At 38.4% G+C, this 20806-nt stretch overlaps 1 protein-coding gene across 1 annotated transcript in view; it reads left to right on the top strand.

Annotated features, from left to right (window-relative positions):
* rasa2 (RAS p21 protein activator 2) overlaps positions 1 to 20806 on the top strand; it is a 173631-nt gene that overhangs the window by 41883 nt on the left and 110942 nt on the right. Inside the window, exon 2 of the mRNA XM_073041454.1 lies at positions 9265 to 9382. Within this exon, the coding sequence (XP_072897555.1) occupies positions 9265 to 9382 (118 nt within the window). The remainder of the gene's footprint in view (positions 1 to 9264; positions 9383 to 20806) is intronic.

Below are 20806 nucleotides of genomic sequence, written 5' to 3'. Positions count from 1 at the left end.
GAGGGGGTGAGAGAGAGAGGACGCGATGCTGTAAGCTGGGTGAGGAACGGACCCCAAACGGGGGTCCGAGGCCAGGAGGTACCCTGAGGAGAGGAGACGAAGATAGATGTGCTTGGTTGACCACTTCGGGTGGTCCTGAGCTGCGAGTCGAGGAGTTCCGAGGGGGTCGAATGGTGGCCAGAAGACTTTGGTAATCGAGCTCCAACGGTTGTACATGAAGTGGTTTGGACTTTGATAAGTTTGGCGCCTTTATTTTCTTTTCCTTAATATATACTGTATCGTTATTAATCACTTAGTTATAGTAATCTTTATAAATTGTAATCATTTAATCGCATATGGTGTCCTGTCTGTTTTTTGGCGAGGCGGGAACATCACACAGCATTTACACAAGCTGATTACCCAGTTTGGCGGGGCTGAAGGCTGCTCCCCCTAGACGAGAACAAGCTGAGCGAGCCTGAGGCAACCCAGGGGGTCGCCCTAGCTGTCTACTTGATGCACAAGCCAGCGTGGTACATTATGGAGAGCAAGCTGTTGCCAATGTAGTACGCTCCTCCTTCCCACACAGTTGATGAATCTAAAAGAATGGCAGAGACTGATACAGTTTACCACTAGCTGCATTCTAGGAGTTGCCAGTCAGCAATGAAAGCAACATTGAACTGTCTTCGGGACTCCAGCTCTGGATTTTTCCATGAGGTTTACTTCCAAAGTCTTCCCCATAAGTGGGTGTTTCTCCAAGGCAGTGGAGGTTTGAGATCTGTGTTTTCCTTCTCCTAGCTGAGCTGCCAACAGTGGCTGAGGTGCCCCATATGCCTGAAGCGACTGGCTTTAAGGTAGCAATAGAAGCTTTTGTTTCCAATCCTATTAATCCTCTGCTTGAATGAGGAAATAAGTGAAAATGATCATGTTGTTCTCTCCTGCAAATAAGTTTTCTCAATTAATGTTTTTAAAGCTTTCTGTAATCTAAACTTTTCTATCTTTTCATCTTTTATTATGAAGAATTCCTTTAGCATCAAAGTTGGATTCAAAATTTATTGAGATACAGCAGAAAAAAAGGCCCTTCCTGCCCTTTGAGCTACACCACCAAGCAATCATTGATTTAATCCTAGGCTAATCATGGGACAATTTACAATGATCAATTAACCTGCTAACCGATACATCTTTAAACTGTGGCAGGAAACTGGAGCACCCAGAGAAGACCCTTGCCATCCATGGGGATGGCATAGACTCTTCACAGGTGACATTGGAATTGAACTTCGAACTCTGGCTGAAACTTCAATAGCGTTGTGATAGCCATTATATTACTGTGGCACTCATTGATGCCATGGGAGAAAACAACTGGTAATGGGAGTATGTAACTCAAGAGTTCCATGGAATTTGTTTCAAGCTTTGCTTTTTGTAATTTTTAAAAATTATATATTAACCACTTGATCTTAGAGGCTATGATTTTGAAGTTTGCTGATGATACCAAATTTGGCAGTGTGGTTGATGCTGAGGAAGAAAGTTCTGGGCTGCAGGAAGATCTAAGCAGATTGGTTGGATGGGTACAAATATAACTCGATTGAGGAAATGTGAAGTGATCCTTATGAGGAGAACAAACAAGATGAATGAATACACATTAAATAGTGAGATAATAAGAATTGTAAAGGAACAGAAGGATTCACTGGTCCCTGAAGCTAGAAAGGCAGGTAGATTGTGGTTAAAAAGACATCTGTCTACACAGACCAAGGCATCTGATATCAGAACATTTTAGAACTCAAACGTCTTAAGCCACAAGTTGAGTACTCCCTGCAATTCTGGTCGTGCACTACAGAAGGATGTGGTGGTGTATGAAAGGGTGCAGTGGAGGTTGATGAGGATGTGGCTAAACCTGAGAGATCGGCAGGGCGAGGTTGTTTACTTTGGAAAAAATGAGACTGAGTGGAGATTTGAGTGTACAAAAAGTTGTGGTGAACAAAATTGAGAGGCTAACTTAGAGTGAATAGAAAGAATATATTCACAAGGAGAAGAAGTGGATAATTGGGGGAATACAAAGTTGAAAGCATTATTAAAGTGTTTATATGTCACCATATGTTACCCTGGGTTTAATTTTCTTTTGGGCATTCGCAGTAAATGTAACAAATTAATGAAAAACTAAAGACTAGAACAACAACCAATATGCAAAAGACAGTTAATTGTGTGAATACAAAAAAAACACAAAAGAAGTATTGAGAGCATAAGTTCTAGAGTCCTTGAAAGTGGTCACAATTAACGTCCCAGAAGCTTTATAACACATATTAATCACCCCCTCTTCCTCCTCCTCCTCCTCCTACCTTCCAACTCTCCTGGCTCTTCGGCCCCCTTCCTCGTTCTAATACCCTTATCCTCTCTCCTCTATGTCCACTATATTCCATGCCTCATCTCCCATCTGCACTCTGTTTTCATTTCCTCTCCTTTCCTTCCCTCTTGCACTACCTTTCTTCTCCCCTGTTCCATTCTTCTCACTGCTTCCCACTCTAGCTCCACCTTGATGAAGTTATAAAGAAGGCAAGACAGCGGCTATACTTCATTAGGACTTTGAAGAGATTTGGTATGTCAACAAATACACTCAAAAACTTCAATAGATGTACTGTGGAGAGCATTCTGACAGGCTGCATTACTGTCTGGTATGGGAGGGGTGGGGGGGGGAGCTACTGCACAGGACTGAAAGAAGCTGCAGAGGGTTGTAAATTTAATCGGCTCCATCTTGGGTACAAGCCTACAAAGTACCCAGGACATCTTCAAGGAGCAGTGTCTCAGAAAGGCAGTGTTCATTATTAAGGATCCCCAGCATCCAGGGCATGCCCTTTTCTCACTGTTGCCATCGGGTAGGAGGTACAGAAGCCTGAAGATACATACTCTGCGATTGGATTCCCCTCTGCCATCCAATTCCTAAATAGACATTGAACCCTTGGACACTACCTCACTTTTTTAATATACAGTATTTCTGTTTTTGCACAGTTTTTAATCTATTCAATATATGTATACTGTAATTTATTAATTATTATTTATTTCAATTTTTTCCCTTCTATTTTATGTATTGCATTGAACTGCTGCTGTTAAGTGACATGAAATTTGTTAACATGCCGGTGATAATAAACCTGATTCTGATTCCTCCTCTTCACCCTTTCACCTCATTTTCTTCATCCTTTCTCCTAATCTCCTCTACCCTCTTCCTCCCCCTCTTCCTTCAACCTCCTCTTTTGTACTCTCTCATTTTTCTCGACTTATCTACTGCTCCACACTCCTTTGTGCACATGTCTTCCCCCCCCAACCCAGTTCCTCGCTCCCCTCCCCCCCCCCACCCAGTTCCTCTCCGTTTCGGTAGATTTTACAATAGCTGCACTTTTTGATTGCGTAAAATTTTAGTCTCATTTTCATAAGCTGCGGTTAAAGGAGCACTATTGAAAAGGGGTGAATGTGATGCTGATTTTTTTGCAAGTTACAGTGCCAATAAAAAGTATTCACTCCCTCCCCCTTTGGAAGTTTTTTCATTTTATTGTTTTATAGCATTGAATCACAGTGGATTTAATTTGGCTTTTTTTTGACACTCATCAACAGAAAAAGACTCTTTCGTGTCAAAGTGAAAACTGATCTCTACAAAGTGATCCAAGTTAATTACAAATATAAAACACAAAATAATTGATTCCATTGGTGTTGGCTATCATTGGTGCAGCTAGTTGATTTTCAAAGTCATATAATTAGTTAAATGGAGATCCGTTTTTGGAGCCCTGTGTGCAGTCGAAGTGTTTCAATTGATTGTAGTAAAAATACGCCTGTATCGAGAAGGTCCAACTGCTGGTGAGTCATTATCTTGGCAAAATCTACACCATGAAGACAAAAGAACACTCCAAGCAACCCTGTGAAAAGGTTATTGAAAAACACATTTCAGGAGATGGATACAAGAAAACTTCCAAGTCAGTGAATATCCCTTAGAGTACAGTTAAGTCAATCATCAAGACATGGAAAGAACCTGGCATAGCTGTAGATCTGCCTAGAGCAGGCCGTCCTCAAAAACTGAGTGATCGTGCAAGGAGGGGACTAGTGACGGAGGCCACTAAGAGACCTATGACAACTCTGGAGGATTTACAAACTTCAATGGCTGAGATGAGAGAGACTGCACATACAACTTTTGCCTGGATGCTTCACTAGTTACAGTTTTATGAGAGAGTGGCATAAAACTGTTGGGGGAAATCAACTCAGAAGTCTCAGCTAGAGTTTGCCAGAAGGCACATGGGAGACTGAAGTCAGCTGGAAGAAGGTCTATATAGGCATCCATTAGTCTTATGAGACCATGGATTTGCGCTTTGGAAGGTTTCCAGGGTGCAGACTTGGGCAGGGTTCCCCTCTCCACGCCACCGATGTTGTCTAAGGGAAGGGTACTAGAACCCAAGCAGCTTGGCACCAGTGTTGTCGAAGAGCAAATGTGTTGTTACGTGCCTTGCTCAAGGAGTACACAACACGCTGTCTCAGCTGAGGCTCGAACCAGTGACCCCCAGATCACTAGACTGATGCCTTATCCACTAGGCCACGCGCCAACACAAGAAGGTTCTATGGTCCGATAAAACCAAAATTGAGGTTTTAGACTGACTAAATGCTATGTTTGGCATAAGCCAAACACTGCACATCATCAAAAACACACCATCCCTACTATGAAGCATGGTGGTGGCTGCATCGTGCTGTAGGGTTGCTTCACTGCAGCAAGCCCTGGAAGGCTTGTGAAGGTAAAGGGTAAAATGAATGCAGCAAGTTACAGGGGAATCCTGGAGAAAACCCTGATGCAGTCTGCAAGCGAACTGCGATTTGGGAGAAGATTTATTTTCCAGCAAGTCAATGACCCCAAACATAAAGCCAAAGCTATACAGGAATGACTTAAAAACAACAAAGTTAATGTCCTAGAGTGATCACATCAGAGTTCAGACCTCAATCCAGTTGTGAATTTGTGGCTGAACTTGAAAAAGGCTGATCACTCATGATCCCCATGCCATCTGACAGAGCTTGACCAGTTTTGTAAAGAAGAATGGGGGAAAAATTGCAGTGTCCAAATGTGCAAAGGTGATAGAGATCTATCCACACAGACTCAAGGCTGTAATTGCTGCCAAAGGTGCAGCTACTAAATACTAACTTGAAGGGGGTGAGTAATTATGCAATCAATAATTTTGAGTTTTATGTTTATAATTAATTTAGATCACTTTGTGGAGATGTGTTTTCACTTTGACATGAAAGTCGTTTTCTGTTGATCAGTGTCAAAAAAAGCCAAATTAAATCCACTGTGATTCAATGTTGTAAAACAATAAAGCATGAAAGCTTCCAAGGGGGTGAATACTTTTCATAGGCACTGTCAGCTATGATCCTCAGACACAATAATTTCATTATGAACCACTGGTTATTCATAAGCCAAGATAGTTTTTTTAGTTGATTTGTCCTTTCAGCAAAAATATGTTTTCAAACAACACACACAAAATGCTGGTGGAACACAGCAGGCCAGGCAGCATCTATAAGGAGAAGCACTGTGGACGTTTCGGGCCGAGACCCTTCATCATATGTTTTCAAGATTGTTTGTTGTCATTTTTCAGTACAAGAGTGTAATGAAGGAGGAAATGAATGTACCCCTGTTTACAGTGCAGCATTAAAAAAACTCATAAGCAAAAAGAACACATTAAAAGAAATATAAATATAAGAGCAATTCTATAAAATACAAATAATTGTACTTTTAATGTCTTTATTGAACACAGTTGTTTTATCATTCACAGTCCTGGCTGGAAAAAGTATATGAACCCTTGTGTTTAATAACTAGTAGAATCTCCTTTAGCAGCAATAACCTCCACCAAGCATTTCCTGTTGCTGCTGATCAAATTTGCACAACGGTGAGGAAGAATTTTAGACCATTCTTCCATACAAAACTTTCAGTTCACTATTATTTCTGGGATACCTTGCATGAGCACATCCCTCTTCTCATCATGCCCACTGCATTGGATTAAGGTCTGGACTCTGACTTGGCCATTCCAAAACATGAATTTTCTTCTTTTTAAACCATTCTGTTGATTTACTCTTGTCTTTTGGATCACTGTCTTGTTGCATCATCCAACTTCTGTTAAGCTTCAGGTGACGGACCGCTACCTTGACATTCTCCTATAAAATGTCTTGACAAAATTTTGAATTCATTGTTCCCTCAACGATTGTAGGCTGTCCAGTCCTTGACGCAGCAAATCAGCCCCAAACCGTGATGCCCCTTCCACAATGTTTCACAGTTGGGATGAGGTTTTGGTGTTAGTGTGCAATGCCCTTTTTCCTCCAAACATAGCAGTGTGAATTTCTGCCAAAAAGTTCAGTTTTTGCCTCAGCTGGCCACAGAACATTATCCCAAAAATATTCTGGAACATTCAGGTGGACATTTGTAAACTGGAGAGGTGCAGCATTTTTTTTCTTGTTGGAGAATAGTGGTTTCCTCTGTGGCGTGTTGTGTCCTTCCATGAACACCATTCTTGTTCAGTATTTTTCTTATAGTGGGCACATGAACCGAAACTTAAGGAAGTTCTAGAGATTTCTGCAGGTCTTTTGCTGTCACCCTTGGTTTCTTTTTCACCTCCTTCAGTATTGCATGTTGTACTTTTGGTGTAATCTCTGCAGGACACCCACCCCTAGGATGAATAGCAAGTGTGAGTAGTACTGAATTTCCTCCATTTGTAGACAATTTCTCTTACTGTGGACTGGTGAACACTCAGGTCTTTAGAAATGCTTTAGTAGCCTTTTCCAGCTTCATGCAGCTCAATAATTCTTCATCTAGAGTCCTGTGAAAGTTGTTTTGATTGAGGCATGGTGCACATAAACAGATCTTTCTTGACAAGAGTATTCTTTGTCAGTAACCTGACTTTGTGTGTTTTTTTTAATATAGGGCAGGGCACCTCTACAATCCACACCTCCAATCTCATCTCATTGATCGGAACTCCTGACTCCAGATAGCTTTTATAGAAGGCATTACCCCAGAGGTTCACATGCTTTTTTGAACCTAGACTGTGATTGTTTAAATGGTGTACTCAGTATAGACAAAAAGAAGTACAATAGTTTGTGTGTTATTAGTTTAGGAAGATGTGTTTGTCTATTATTGTGACTTAGATGAAGATTAGACAACATTTTATGAGTAATTAATGCAGAAAACCAGGTAACTGTAAAGTGTTCACAAACTTTTTCTTGCAACTGTACATGGACTGATTGTGTATGCATAAAGTGACACTAGGTTCAGTGTATCTGTATATAAGATGACTGAGAGGAAGTGATCAAGTAATGTGACTCTTGGCAAGAGGGATTCTTCTAGGTGGCAGCAGGGCATATGAAAATATAGTAAGGCAGTGACTCTCTGCAAGTATGAAGTGTAGAATAGATGAGTAAAGTGGCAGTGCATGGGGGGAGGAATGAAGAGTAGTGGGGAGTGGATGTGGTTGGGTGGGTTAATGGATGTAGGTGTTGGTTAGCCTGATGACTTGGGCTATGTAACTGTTTTTGAGTCTAGTGGCCCTGGCATGGATGCTGCATGGAGTGGGACAAACAGTCCATGAGCAGGGTGGGTGGGATTCTGCATGATACTGCTGGCCTTTCTCTGGCACATTTCTTAATATACTGTATGTCCTTGATGATGGGTAGACTGATGCTGGTGATGCATTGGGCAGTTTTAACTAACCATTGTAGAGCACTCTTGTCTGCTGCAGTGCAATTTACATACCACACTGGTTAGAATACTCTCAAATGCCTGTTTGTAGAAGGTTGTGAGTATTGATGTGTGGATTAATGTGCTCATCAGCCTTCTCATAAAGAAGAAGCATTGGTAAGTTTTGACTCTGGAGGATATGTTTTGGGACCATTTGAGGTGGTGCATGATGTGTACTTCCAGGACTTCTATGAAGTATTTGTATTCCAAAGAAAAACTTAACTCCTCAGAACCTCAATGATTTTTTTTGTTTCAAACATTCCTAATCACTTTTGCATTGACTCATAAAAAGGTTTCCCAGTTCATTGTATTGTAATAAATTTAACTTGCATGTGCTGCTTAAATATTCAAGAATCAGAAAGCGTTAATAGATTTTAACATTGTGTAGAATTGTATCACTTTATTTTAGAACTTTTCATTGAGCACACTACAGGCTGAGTAGTGTGCTCAAGTCCAAAATGCTTGGGGCTGGAAGTGTTTCAGATTTTTTCAGATTTTGGAATAAATGATGGCTTGGGATCATTTCCGGCTCTGAATTTAATGCCACTAGTAACCAGTCTTTGTTTTACAGTTGGTCATCACACATATGTTCTTAACAATAAGAATTATTACATAACATTCATATAATGAAACTTAATGTGTGCAGCACAGCAGCATCGGGAGAATACCTGAATCAGCAGGCTTTCGGTCTCCATCTGCAATGTTATGTTTTGTCTGAAAGGTTACAACACACTGTATTTTTATTTTATTTTTTAAGGTTTTATGTAATTTATAAAGACAATCAGTGTTGTAGACTTGTTCTGGTGTTAGATTTTCATCAGCAATGATCTTGGCAATCCTATCAATGAATGTTTCTGCTTCTTGATCAGTAGCTGCTTTATCAACACAAATATTTTTTAAAAATAAATGTGCCTTTTTGGTAAATTTCTGCAACCAACCTGCTGAATATTCACAATTACCTTCAATTTTCAGTTCATCGTGTTAGATCTTTGTTTGCTTCATGATCAATAAGCCATTAAGCAACATATGTTCATTCTGTGGTTTGCGAACCCACTCTTTCAATACACAATTGAGGTCTTCATTTATGACTTTATGTAGCATTTTTTCTATTTTCATTAACTTCTGTTTATTACTTCTCAGAACAGTCTGTGGTGCACATTGTTGGGGACCTTCCTCGCGCCTTGTGCAATTTGTCAATGCTGAAAAAAATTTAGGATTTTGGAAGTTTTTGGATTTTGGATTTCTGTACTCAATCTGTATATTAGTAACACATGTACACAATAGTAAAATGGATTAATGGGAATCAGGTTTATTATCGCTGACATGTCATGAACTTTATTGTTTCACGGCAGCTGTGTACTGCAAAATATAAAAATCACTATAAATTACAATAAGAATGTATAAATAATGCAAAAAGAGAGCAAGATAGTGAAGTAATGATCAGGATTTGCTTATGATGAAAGCACTTTATAGGCAATTTTTTGATTACTGCGTTATAGATTTGATTTATTTTTCATAAAGCTATTTCTAATTTTGTTTAACAGGCGAAGCCAAGAACCTACCTCCATGCCATGGACCAAACAAGATGCGAGATTGCTTTTGTATTATAAAACTGGACCAAGAAGAGGTTTATCGGACAAAAGTAGTTGAAAAATCTTTAAGGTAACCACTATATATGTGATATAGATATGACCTGCACTTTTGAGTATTTCCATTGTGGGTTTTCCTTTATTCATGATGCCAACACATGGGCAGGCATCAAGAACATTCCTCACTATACCTTCACCAATATTGTTTTGTTATTGAACTGGCTTGATTACTAAATTTATCCCACTGTATTAACACACCTTTCCGGTTTCTCTATGGATAAGCAATTTTCAAAGGAAATGGATCTTATTTTTAATAAATTGTGCGCACAGAATGCAAGTTTGTTTGACTATAAAGTTATACAGCATGGAAATGGCCATTTGATTGTAATTAATTGTAGAAATATCCATTTTCTATAGCATTGTTCTTCCCTCCCAGCGCCTCTATCTGTCATGTAGTGTGCAGCTCTTTAGAAATTAGTTCTGTTATGCTTTGGAAAGGCTAGTAAATATTGTGAAATATCTTCAGTCTAATACCAGGTTTGAAACAAGATTGGTGAATAATGCACATCAGAATCAGGTTTAAAATTTGTTGTGGTACAGTACATAAAAGTTACTATAAATAGTGCAAAACAAGAATAAAATATTGTTTATAGGTTCATAGACCATTCTGAAATATGACGGTGAAGGGGAACAAGCTATTCCTAACACAATGTGTATGTATCTTCAGGCTGTTATATTTCCTCATTGATGGTAGTATTGAGAAGAAGGCATGTCCTGGATAGTAAGGATCTATGGAAGACTTTTGAAATGCTCTTCAGGCATTTCTTCCCTCTATTTCCCATAAAGGTGTCAAAAAATTACAATTATTTTGTTGGCCAGTCCCTTGGGAGTGGGGGAGGACATGCAAATAGCAGCAACTCCTAATAGAACCTTTTGTATAATTATCTGTGTAATGTGGGAATTTAGACTTATGAAACCTATTAAGTTGACAGTACTTTGATGATAAGTAATTAGAAGGAAATATCCTGAATGACTCCTTGGAGTCATTAACAGAAAGAAAGTGAATTTGTAAAGGGTGATTTTACTTTTAAATAAGGAATATATCCTATAATTCATTAATATAGACTCAGATCATTAATATCGACTCATATGGTGCCCTGCTTTGAATTGTGTTTGGAAACTCAAAGATCAGATATAGAGCATTTAGTAAAGGGGAAATTTTATTGCACAATGCTCTTAGAAAGACCTATATATTTTTTGTAGAATTGAACATAAAGGAGCAGCTTCCATAGACTTAATTGGATAAAATAATGGTAAGTAGAACTAAATGCTTAGCATTTAGTTGAATATTTTAAACATAATATTTCATATTCCAAAAACAGCAAGAATTCCTCTTTTAGATGCTGCCTTTCATGTCGGCCATTTATGCAATCTTCAACACTAAGATTTTCAATTTTATCAATTGGTTATCTGAACTTAAAATTATTGAATTTATGTCTGATGTTTTGTAAGGGGGAGTTGTAGGCCATCAGTGTTAGCATGAAGGAATCTTTCCTAGGTCTTTTCTCAAAGGGCCTGAATCTAATTTTACCACTGTCTAATTTTTCTGGATTCACTTGACTAGCAGAAATTTGTCCGTTTATACAATTCTTTTAGTTGACCTTGGTTAAATCACTTCGAGATGTGCACTTAATCAATCAATCAATCAATCAATCAAGGCATTGAAGGCTACTGGCCAAGTACTGGATGATGAGATTAATGTGGATTGGTGCCTACTGGTGGGTGTGGACATGAAGGAAGATTGACTTGTTTCCATGTTGTCTAGCATTTCCACACCCTTCTCCATTCCAACTGGAACCAATGTGGATTATGTAAACTTTGCTTAGTCCTTGGAATCCTAGTAATAAAAATAATAATAATTGAAAACAAGACGAGAGTTGGATACAGATTCTCTGCAAAAGTTATGATAGGGTTCCGTTCCTGACAATTGTTTCTATCCCTAGTAGTTCACAAATTAGAAATGTAGCTAGCTGGCAGTATATTTAAATAAAAGCATAGGTAAATCTATCTATCTATCTATGTTTCGTTAAACACTGGGTATTTAACTCAACCAATCAGATTTCCTTGCCAGATGCAATGATATTGATACAGTCTGAGTTCTCACACAGCAGAACATGCCTACAGTCCCATGATAGTTAGTGAATCTGTCCCATTGGCCTTCTAAGCACGCGTTTGTTCTACATAAACACTCTACACAAATCGGATGTTCGTAACCCAGGGAGAGTTGGTATGTATTGAAAATAGCAGGGGAGGTTGGTAGGTTCATGGACCAATGAGCTAAATTTCCACAGATGAACTGAATGTGACTATATTCTATATCAAGACCATAAATGTTACTTGCCTAGGATTTTTGACATCAGCTCTATACCAAGGATGACAAGGGCCATAGGCACATAGAATCAACACCACTTACAAGTTCCCCTCCATGTTTACACCAACTGAATTGAAAATATCACACTGTTCATCAGTGAGTGTATTATACATGGTGGAACTTCCTGTACTGTAAGCCAAAGGATTGCTGTGCTTCAATTATTGATGGATGATAGATCTCGATAACATCCAGATTTTGAAAATGAATAATAGGAAAAAAAATCACCAGTCATTAATCTATCAGACTGGAAACCGTACAGTTTGTGAATGCCTCTACATATCTTTGGTTTAGATTACTTAATGCAGTAAAGGTGAGAAATTGAACCTAGGTTATGAAGCTGAGATCATGCTGCCTTAAAAAACTGTTTACCTTTATAAGCTAACCCAGGGGTGGGCAAACTTTTTGACTTGTGGGCCACAAAGGGTTCTAAAATTTGACAGGGGGGCCGGACCAGGAGCAGATGGACAGAGTGTTTTGGTAATACACCTCATAAGAGAAAATAAAATATCATGGGATATGTAGAAAACATGTGCTTTAATTTCAATGAAAATGAACAAATGCATTACAACAAAATATCTGTCTTTGAAGTCCCATGGTATTTAGCTATTTATTGAAATGACTTTTAAAACACTGAAAATTAAATGAATAAAATACAGCTTTTTTTAAATAGTAACAGTTATTATTTTAAAGCACTGAAAATTCTGTTATCCTTCAAGATATTATCATCATCACTCTCCTCCTGACTGTCTTTATTTCAAAAACGGTAGGAGATGCAGGTCTACTTGTCCTGTTCCTTCTTATTCAATTGTCCCCTGTGCCAAAACTCAACAACGACCAGTGTCACTGACAGAACAGTGACAGCGCGCCAGTATGCGGAGCGCGTTATTTGATCTGGAGCGCATTTTTTATTTTGAGAACGTACGTGCACCTGCGCACTACTCATGTCCATCACTTAACAGAAATGACATGTAAGATGTAAGGCTTATTGAAAAAAATATGTTCAAATGCATTTTTTACATAACACAACGAAGAAACTTATTTTTAATTTCAGTGGGAACAGTGTTGTTGGTCTCCCTTTTTAGCCAGCGCATCAAAGTCTGGATTTAGTTTTGTTGTGGCGATTCTCAGGATGGATCTGAGGTGTTAACAAGGTTTATTAATATAATTTCATCAAGTTCTGAGGGCCGGATTAAAAAGCTTAACGGGCCGCATATGGCCCGCGGGCCGTAGTTTGCCCATGCCTGAGCTAACCCATAAGCAGCTTTATGCAATAGATATGTTGTGATGGTAGCAGAACATCTACGTGCAAGGCAAGGCTGAAATAACTTTAGTGCAAATTTTTATTTGCAGTTCAGGTTTTGTTTGTATTCATGCTCTGAAGATGTGTGGTGTCTTGGGATATACTAATGATAGGCAGCTAAATTATGATTCCAATTAAATGTTTTCCAATTGTGGTTGCTTATTGCTTTGGCTGTTTTATTTGACTCTTACAGGTATTAATTAATACAATGACTTGTACTGTGCAGTGTTGGACTCCTGACCTGGAAAATGAGGATGCAGTTGTCACATTTTGACTTTTTATCATGGTTAATCATTTTGTAAAGGGAATGAAGAAGTAGCACAGAAGCATACTTTTTTCATATCCTTAAAGCATTCCTTCCAGTGGAAGGGTAGAGCTTTTTTCCCCCATTTATTATTTCAGAGGACATGGAAATCACCTGCAATTCTCTAAATCCGCCTGCTCTTGAACAGAAGAAAGCAATTATATTGGTGGATCTGAAATCTTGTAAAAGCCAGACTGGGTAAGGTGAACAGATTCCCTTTCCTGATGAATAGTGGTGAAACTGTTGGATTTTTATGATAATCTGGTAGTTGAAAGGTTGTTGTTGCCAAGACTAGCTTTTTAAAAAATATACCTTATTTATTTCATTGTATTTAAAATCTCTAGCAGTCAGTGTGGATCATCGGTCAATAACTTAATAGCAGTGCTACTGAATCCCGAGTGTGTAAAATATCATTCCCTCTGAATTCCCCCTATTATGTTTGTATCTGCTTTCTCAATAGAGTCCATATGTATGCTAAAGGGACAGGCCTTACTTTGTCCCAGTGTCTTCATTGCATCTGATTTGATAACATGAAGGAATTCATATATAGTAGCTAAATATAGTAAATAATAAAACCACCATCTTTAATTTCCATTTTAAATTCCAGTCTTATCCCTGCGGCCCCTTCCTGGCTATTCCCGAGGCTAAAATATGTTTCTTGTTCTTGTGATCTGTTATGAAACAGACTATCTACATAAACTATGTTGTGGTTGACCCCAAGTTTAAATTTTTATCTTGTCCTGTCATCAGGATTATACAAGTCCACCACTACAAGCTCAACTCCAACTGCCCTGATTAGTTTACCTGCTGTTTATAAAACATTATCAATGATTTTGCTTCAGACTTAAAACATTTCAGTGCTCTGCTGGTAGATAATTTACCACACTTAAACATCACGTTGTCCCATACTCAGCTACTGTAACCTACTTAGGACATAAAATATAGAACATTGCAACACTGTACAGACCCTTCAGCCCACAATTTTGTGCCAACCTTTTAACCTACACCCAAGATCAATGTAACCCTTAATCCTAAACACTTGATGCCTTCACATGTCCCTATCTAGCTCTTCTAGGTCTATTCTTAAGCTCCTCTCTGGATACCTTGTAACTCTCAAGAGCCCTGTCCGTTCCTTCCTTCCTAAACCTTAAGCATGTTTCATTCCTCTTGATTCTTGTAAATCATGGTTCTGCTTCTTTTGCCATTCTTTCCCTAGGACAAACATCCAAAAACCTACGGAAATGCTCCTGAACAAACTCCACATTTCCATTGTGCAGACCCAATTTATGCTCCTAAGTTCTTGCGTAATAGCATCCTAATTTGGCCTCCCCCAATTAACTAATTTCTCATTTCTCCTATTTCTGTCCAAGGTTTTGGTAAATGTCAGAGCATTTTAGTCACTGTCTCCAAACTGCTCACTCACCAAGTGATGCTTGTCCCAAGCTTTATTCATCTTGCCTACCTTGTGTCCGCAAGCCAGTTTTGTGTTGTTGCATTATTTCAAATGCTTTCAACTATATATTTGAAGCCCTTCACATCTTTACCTGATCATCTGTAGCTTCTTGACTTCTTGTTTCATTGCATTAATTTGGCTCATCCATCAGCTGTTTAGACCCTAAGCTTTCAAGCTCCTTTTAAAAAAAATATTATTTATTTATTGGATTTTAGAAATTACAAGAATAAATGTAATAATAAAATAGTAAGAAAAGTGATATTAACCCTCCCCCCTCCCCTTAACCCTCCCCCCTTAACCCTTATCTAAAGAAAAAGAAAAAAAAAAGAAAGAAAAGAGAAGAAAGATTGCCTGGATATCGGAGGATCCCCACATGTTCCATGGAGTTCAAAATAATTTTGATATTTATTTTCACTTTCCCCAATTACTATAATTTTATCTTCAAAGGACCTATGTATCTAATCCTATCTTTCGTAAGTATGGTGACCAAATTTTCAAAAATATCTCATATTCATTTCTTAAATTATACGTAATTTTTTCAAATGGAATACAACTATGTATTTCATTATTCTAACGATCCATAGTTAAATTTAAATCAGATTTCCAAGTAACTGCGATAACTTAAATAGCTTCATTTATCTTTCTCTGTCGCTCTTTCTTTTACACACTCATTTTAAAACATCTCTTGGACCAAACTTTCTGGCCTCATTATCAAATTGTCTGCTATTGCTCCTTTGCAATGCCTCAGGATGATTTACTCAGCAAAGATTCATATGAATACTTGTATTTTGCTCTGTATAAAAACCATTATTACCCCTGCTCATCTGTTACATCTCTCTCTTCCATATGCACAGTTGGCCCTGTGTTAAAAGAAATTGTGGAATTTGACATCTTCTAGGGTTCTAGTAAGTGTTAGAAGATTTGTTTGCAGAAACCTCAATCCATTTACTGAAAAGCCTTTACCTACAAACCTCAGAATGTAAGGAAGCCACGTGTTTTTTAATTATGTGAATGTTGTGAGGTGTCTTGGAACAATAATTATCCAGCAGTTATCCTGTTTTCATTATACTATAAACATGTCAAAGGAGAATGAGAGATAGATAAGGAGTGGTCAGAAAAAGGGAAATCAATAAATTGATTTTAAATCACTTTTAACAACATCAGGAAATGTATAAACCTGTTGGGTTTGAAGATGTGGGCTTCATGCTTCATATTTTAATCTTGACCTTTATTAAATTACAAATACTAAAGAACAAATGCTTTATTAAACTACCTTTCATCAGTTAAAGTGACTGAAAGCATTAATTATTTGAGTGTTATAAATCTGTATTCACAAATTAGTGGAATGACAGTTATGAGCCTGATGTTTGGAGGGAAGTGGTTAGGATAATACTTGTTATCTGCTTAAACTATAAACCTCCCTGCGCCCCTTGTAAACCAAATCTTTCGCCAAACTATTTTGGCATCTTGTCTATTATCTTTTGTGTTCTTTGCTTGGCTTAATGTGGTCTAATTTGATTAAAGATAAAAAGAAGAAAATTCTGGAAGCCCTCAGCAAGACCTGCAGCATGCAAGGAAGCAATGTTTCCAATGAGTGGAAAACTGTCATCCAAACTGATTAGTGTCGTGGTGAAGGAAATAGTTGATTATAATACATAACTGATGTTTATGATAACTTTAATATGCTTTTCCATTACTAGCCTTTGAAGCTGAAGTTCTTCAGTGTTGAATTTAGCAAAAAATATGCAAAGAAATTCTCATAAGGTACAAGGAAATAGAATTGGTACAGAGTTGAATTTGAAAAGCTAGCTTCCAGTAACTCCCAGTTGCAAAAACTTTGTCCATGGTTGAGGTTTGGAACTGCTACTTTAAGTTTTAATTAAGGAATTTTCTACTTACTCATGTTCAAGAGAATTAGTCCATTATTGAAATAAAATTAATGTGCTTTGTTTTCTGTGCCCTCTCATCTGAAATAGATTTGGGAAAGAATGAAAGATATTGAGATGACCCAGAACTGAACACGAATAGAGATATTGTTTTTCCTGGTGAAATGCAAGTCAATAAGAATAGAACATGGTAAAAGTCAGTAAAGTAGCAACATTTAAAATAGAGCTAGCAAGATACTGCTCCAACTTTATACATCCTTGGTGAGACGTCAGTTGGAGTTTTGTATGCAGTTCTGTTCACTGAAGTATAGGAAGGACACGATGGCTGTTGGAGAGGGTGCAGCTGAAATTCACCAGGATGTTGTCTGGGTTGGAGCACTTCATTTATCAGAAGAGACTGGAGAAGCAGGGTCTGTTCTCCTTGGAGCAGAGGAAATTTAGAGAGCATGTGAATTTAAGTGTATAAAATTATGAGGGGCGGAGAAGGGTGACTGCAGAAAATTCTAACCTACATCAGAAGTAGTTAAAACTATAGTACATGGGTTTGGGGTAGAGATGAAGGTTAAGTGGGAAGAGATTTGGAGGGAAAATGAGAGGGACCTTCATGAAGAATGTTAAGTAGCTGAAGCCTATTGCCTAAGAGTGCTTGAAGCTGGTTGCTGAAATCATTGAAGTAGTATCTATAGTTGCAAGTAAAAGTTTGTGGACCCTTTGCAATTACCTGGTTTTTGCATTAGTTACTCATAAAATGTGTTCTGATCTTCATCTGTCACAATAATAGACCCACACAATCTGCCTAAAACTAATAACACATAAACAATTGTACTTCCTCTCGTCAATACTGAGTACAGTTGGCCCTCCTTATCCGTGAGTTCCGCATGAGTGAATTCAACCAACAGCAAATTGAGAAAACCTGGAAGTGCTCTTGTTCGAGCATTGTTCACCATGCGTCTCGTTCGTTTGCTACTTTGTTCCTGTGAAAAAATGGCTCCTAAAAAGAAATTACATGGTCAAAGCAATTCCTCAAAGGCTAAGAGGGAGAATAAAGTGCTATACCTCGCCGAGTGTGTGGCTAGAGGACATGTCACAGAAGCATATCCCTGTCGATGGCCGAATTATACGTGATAAAGCTCTTTGTCTCTATGAGCACTACTGTGACGGGGTTGATGAGAGTGAGAGAAAAGAGTTTAAGGCTAGTAAGGGATGGCTGATTGGCTATGTAAAGAATTGCAGTCTCAAGAACGTAAAGATCATGGGAGAATCAGCATCGGCTAATGCCAAGGCTACAGCAGTGTTCCCAGAGGAGCTCAAGAAACTCACAGAAGAGAAAGGCTACCTTGCAAGATTTGTTCGATGATGCAAAGAAAAGAAGAAACAGTTTCCTGTAACAGTGTTTCTAACTAAAGCATCTGCAATTCTGAAGTCTCGACGTTCAACGCTTGAAGATCCTCAGCCTTCAACCTCCACAGTTCCTGACTTTAGTATTATTGAGGCTCCTCCAAAGCGTTTTCATTCCCTAAACAAGACAGTGTAACAACTACCGGTACTATACAGGAATTACAAGTTTTACTCGTTGTTTGATCATTGTTCGCCTCGCATCTCGTTCATTCGCTGCTTGTGTTGTGAGTGAGAGGAACATGTACAGTTTTTTTTTCTTGTCAATGTTCCCTAAACATTACAGTATAACAACTATTTACATAGCATTTACATTGTATTAGGTATTATAAATAATCTAGAGATGATTTAAAGTGTACAGGAGGATGTGCGTAGGTTGTATGCAAATACTACACCATTTTATATAAGGGACTTGAGCATCTGTGGATTTTGGTATCTGCGGGAGGTCCTGGAACCAATCCCTCGTGGATAAGGAGGGCCGATTGTACACCATTTAAACAATCACTGTCTAGATTTTAAAAAGCATGTGAAAAAGAATGTCTTATACAAAAGCTATTTGGAGTCAGACATTCCAGTCAATGAGATGAGATTAGAGGTGCCCTGCCCTTTTAAAAAAAAAAGATGCACAGAATCAGGTTACTGACAGAACCAGCTCTTATCGAGAAAGGTCTGTTTATGTGCACTTTTTGGCAAAAATGCACACACCTATGTTTAACGGAGGGAAAGGGGCACTGCATATCAAGACCAAACCTCATCCCAACTGTGAACCATGGTGGAAGGAGCATCATGGTTTGGACTGCTTTGCTGCCTCAGGGCCTGGACAGCTTGCAATCATTGAGGGAACCATGAATTCAAAATTGTATCAAGACATTTTGCAGGAGAATGACAGGGTAGTTTGATCTGAAACACAAGAAGTAACAACGGAATGGTTTAAAAAGAACAACATTTGTGTTTTGGCATGACCAAGTCAGAGTCCAGACCTTAGCCCAATTGAGATGCTGTGGCATGATCTGAGAAGGGCAATTCATGCCAGGTATCTCAGAATTACTGATGAACTGAAACAGTTTTGAATGGAGGAATGGTCTAAAATTCCTCCTCGCTGTTGTGCACATCTGAGCAGCTACAGGAAATGTTTGGTGGAGGTTATTGCTGCTAAAGGAGGTTCTACCAGTTATTAAGTACAAGGGTTCACATACTTTTTCCAGCCTGGACTGTGAATGATTAAACACTGTGTTCAAAAAAGACATGAAAAGTACAATTGTTTCTGTTATTACTTCAGGCAGATTGTGTTTATCTATTATTGTGACTTAGATGGCAATCAGATCAGATCTTCTGAGTAATTAATGCAGAAAACTAGGTAACTGCAAAGGTTCACAAACTTTTTCTTGCACCTGTAGGTTAGCACTTGAATTGCCCAGGTGTAGAAGGTGGTGGACAAGTTCTGGGTGATGGGATTGATATAACATGAATCAGTTGGATGGAATGCGCCTGATTTCCAGTTGGCTCTTTTTGTTTGCTGTATGATTCTATGATTCATAATTATTTGTGTTGAGTTTGCATATATTTCCCTGTGATTGTATGGGTTTCCTCTAGGCGCTCTCTGTATGATGTGTGTAGTTGATGGCAGTGTGGACTTGGTGGACCAAAAGGTCAGTTTCCATGCTATCTCTCTATGACTTTGTGACTTCAAAAGATGATCGTTGACATTTGGCAGATGTACATTCATGGTTTAGTGGAAGATGACAAGTAGTGAATATAACACAATGTTTGAAGGAGGGCACAATCAGCAACCCTGGGTGTGAGCTTTATTTTTAACTACTTCACCCTGTAAAATGGACAGATGGTTTCAGCTAGTGGATCAGATGCTGAAGTTGTTCAGTGATGGGCGACAAAAACTTTTGAGCTGAAGATTTGGGGCCGTAAAAGACATTAAATTGTTAAGTCTAAATGTGATAAAAGACAAAGATGAGGCTTGAGTAGCAAATGAATTCAGTCAAGGGGAACTAAGGTGAGTTCAGATATAGAAGTATGTAATCTTGGTCATGGAACTGATTATTTGTTGCAAATTTGGCAAGTATCTCAAAGATCTTGCACAGTGGGATTTCCTGCATTTCAGCTTGCAATTTATCTTTGTTGTGACTCACTTTAATGTGGGGAAATAATTACTGTGACCATTTTTAACTTTCATCAGCTTTTCTGAAGAGAATATTGTGTTGCTCCATTTCAACATTCTGTTCCCATGTATGGACCAAGGACTCTGAGTCAACAGTATTCAATTCATGTGTGGTTATTGTTGGCAGAAATACCCATTTTCATTTTGAAGTTTTGGCACTTCCATCCAAAGTTTACATTCAATATTCTTTATTCCAAATGCACTGCTAGGTATATTTATCTGCTATTAAGAGTGTAGAACAAAAACGTGAGGGTGTTCTTAATCACACCTTGCCCTGCCAACCTCCTTTCATGCTTCTACTTGGATTGCTGAAGGTGCAGATTGTCCTATTGAGTGCTGTCTGAAGGATTTGAGGCAAAGGTGAAGCCAAACATAAAACCATATTAACATTCATCTGTAAAAGTTGGGAATAAAAATGGATGAAAATGTTAAACCCTTCTGTAGGTGTTATCAAACAATTGAGCGACTTTGCAGGATTTCCATTAGTTCAAAATCCTGAATGTGTTTCCACTCAATTGATTTACGACTCACGGAGGGTAGATTTTGTTAACAAAA

The sequence above is a fragment of the Hemitrygon akajei genome, chromosome 3, assembly GCF_048418815.1.
Source record: "Hemitrygon akajei chromosome 3, sHemAka1.3, whole genome shotgun sequence".
Lineage (NCBI taxonomy): Eukaryota > Metazoa > Chordata > Chondrichthyes > Myliobatiformes > Dasyatidae > Hemitrygon > Hemitrygon akajei.
The sequence above is the reverse complement of the archived record's forward strand: the minus strand, read 5'-3'. Positions and strand labels throughout refer to the sequence as shown.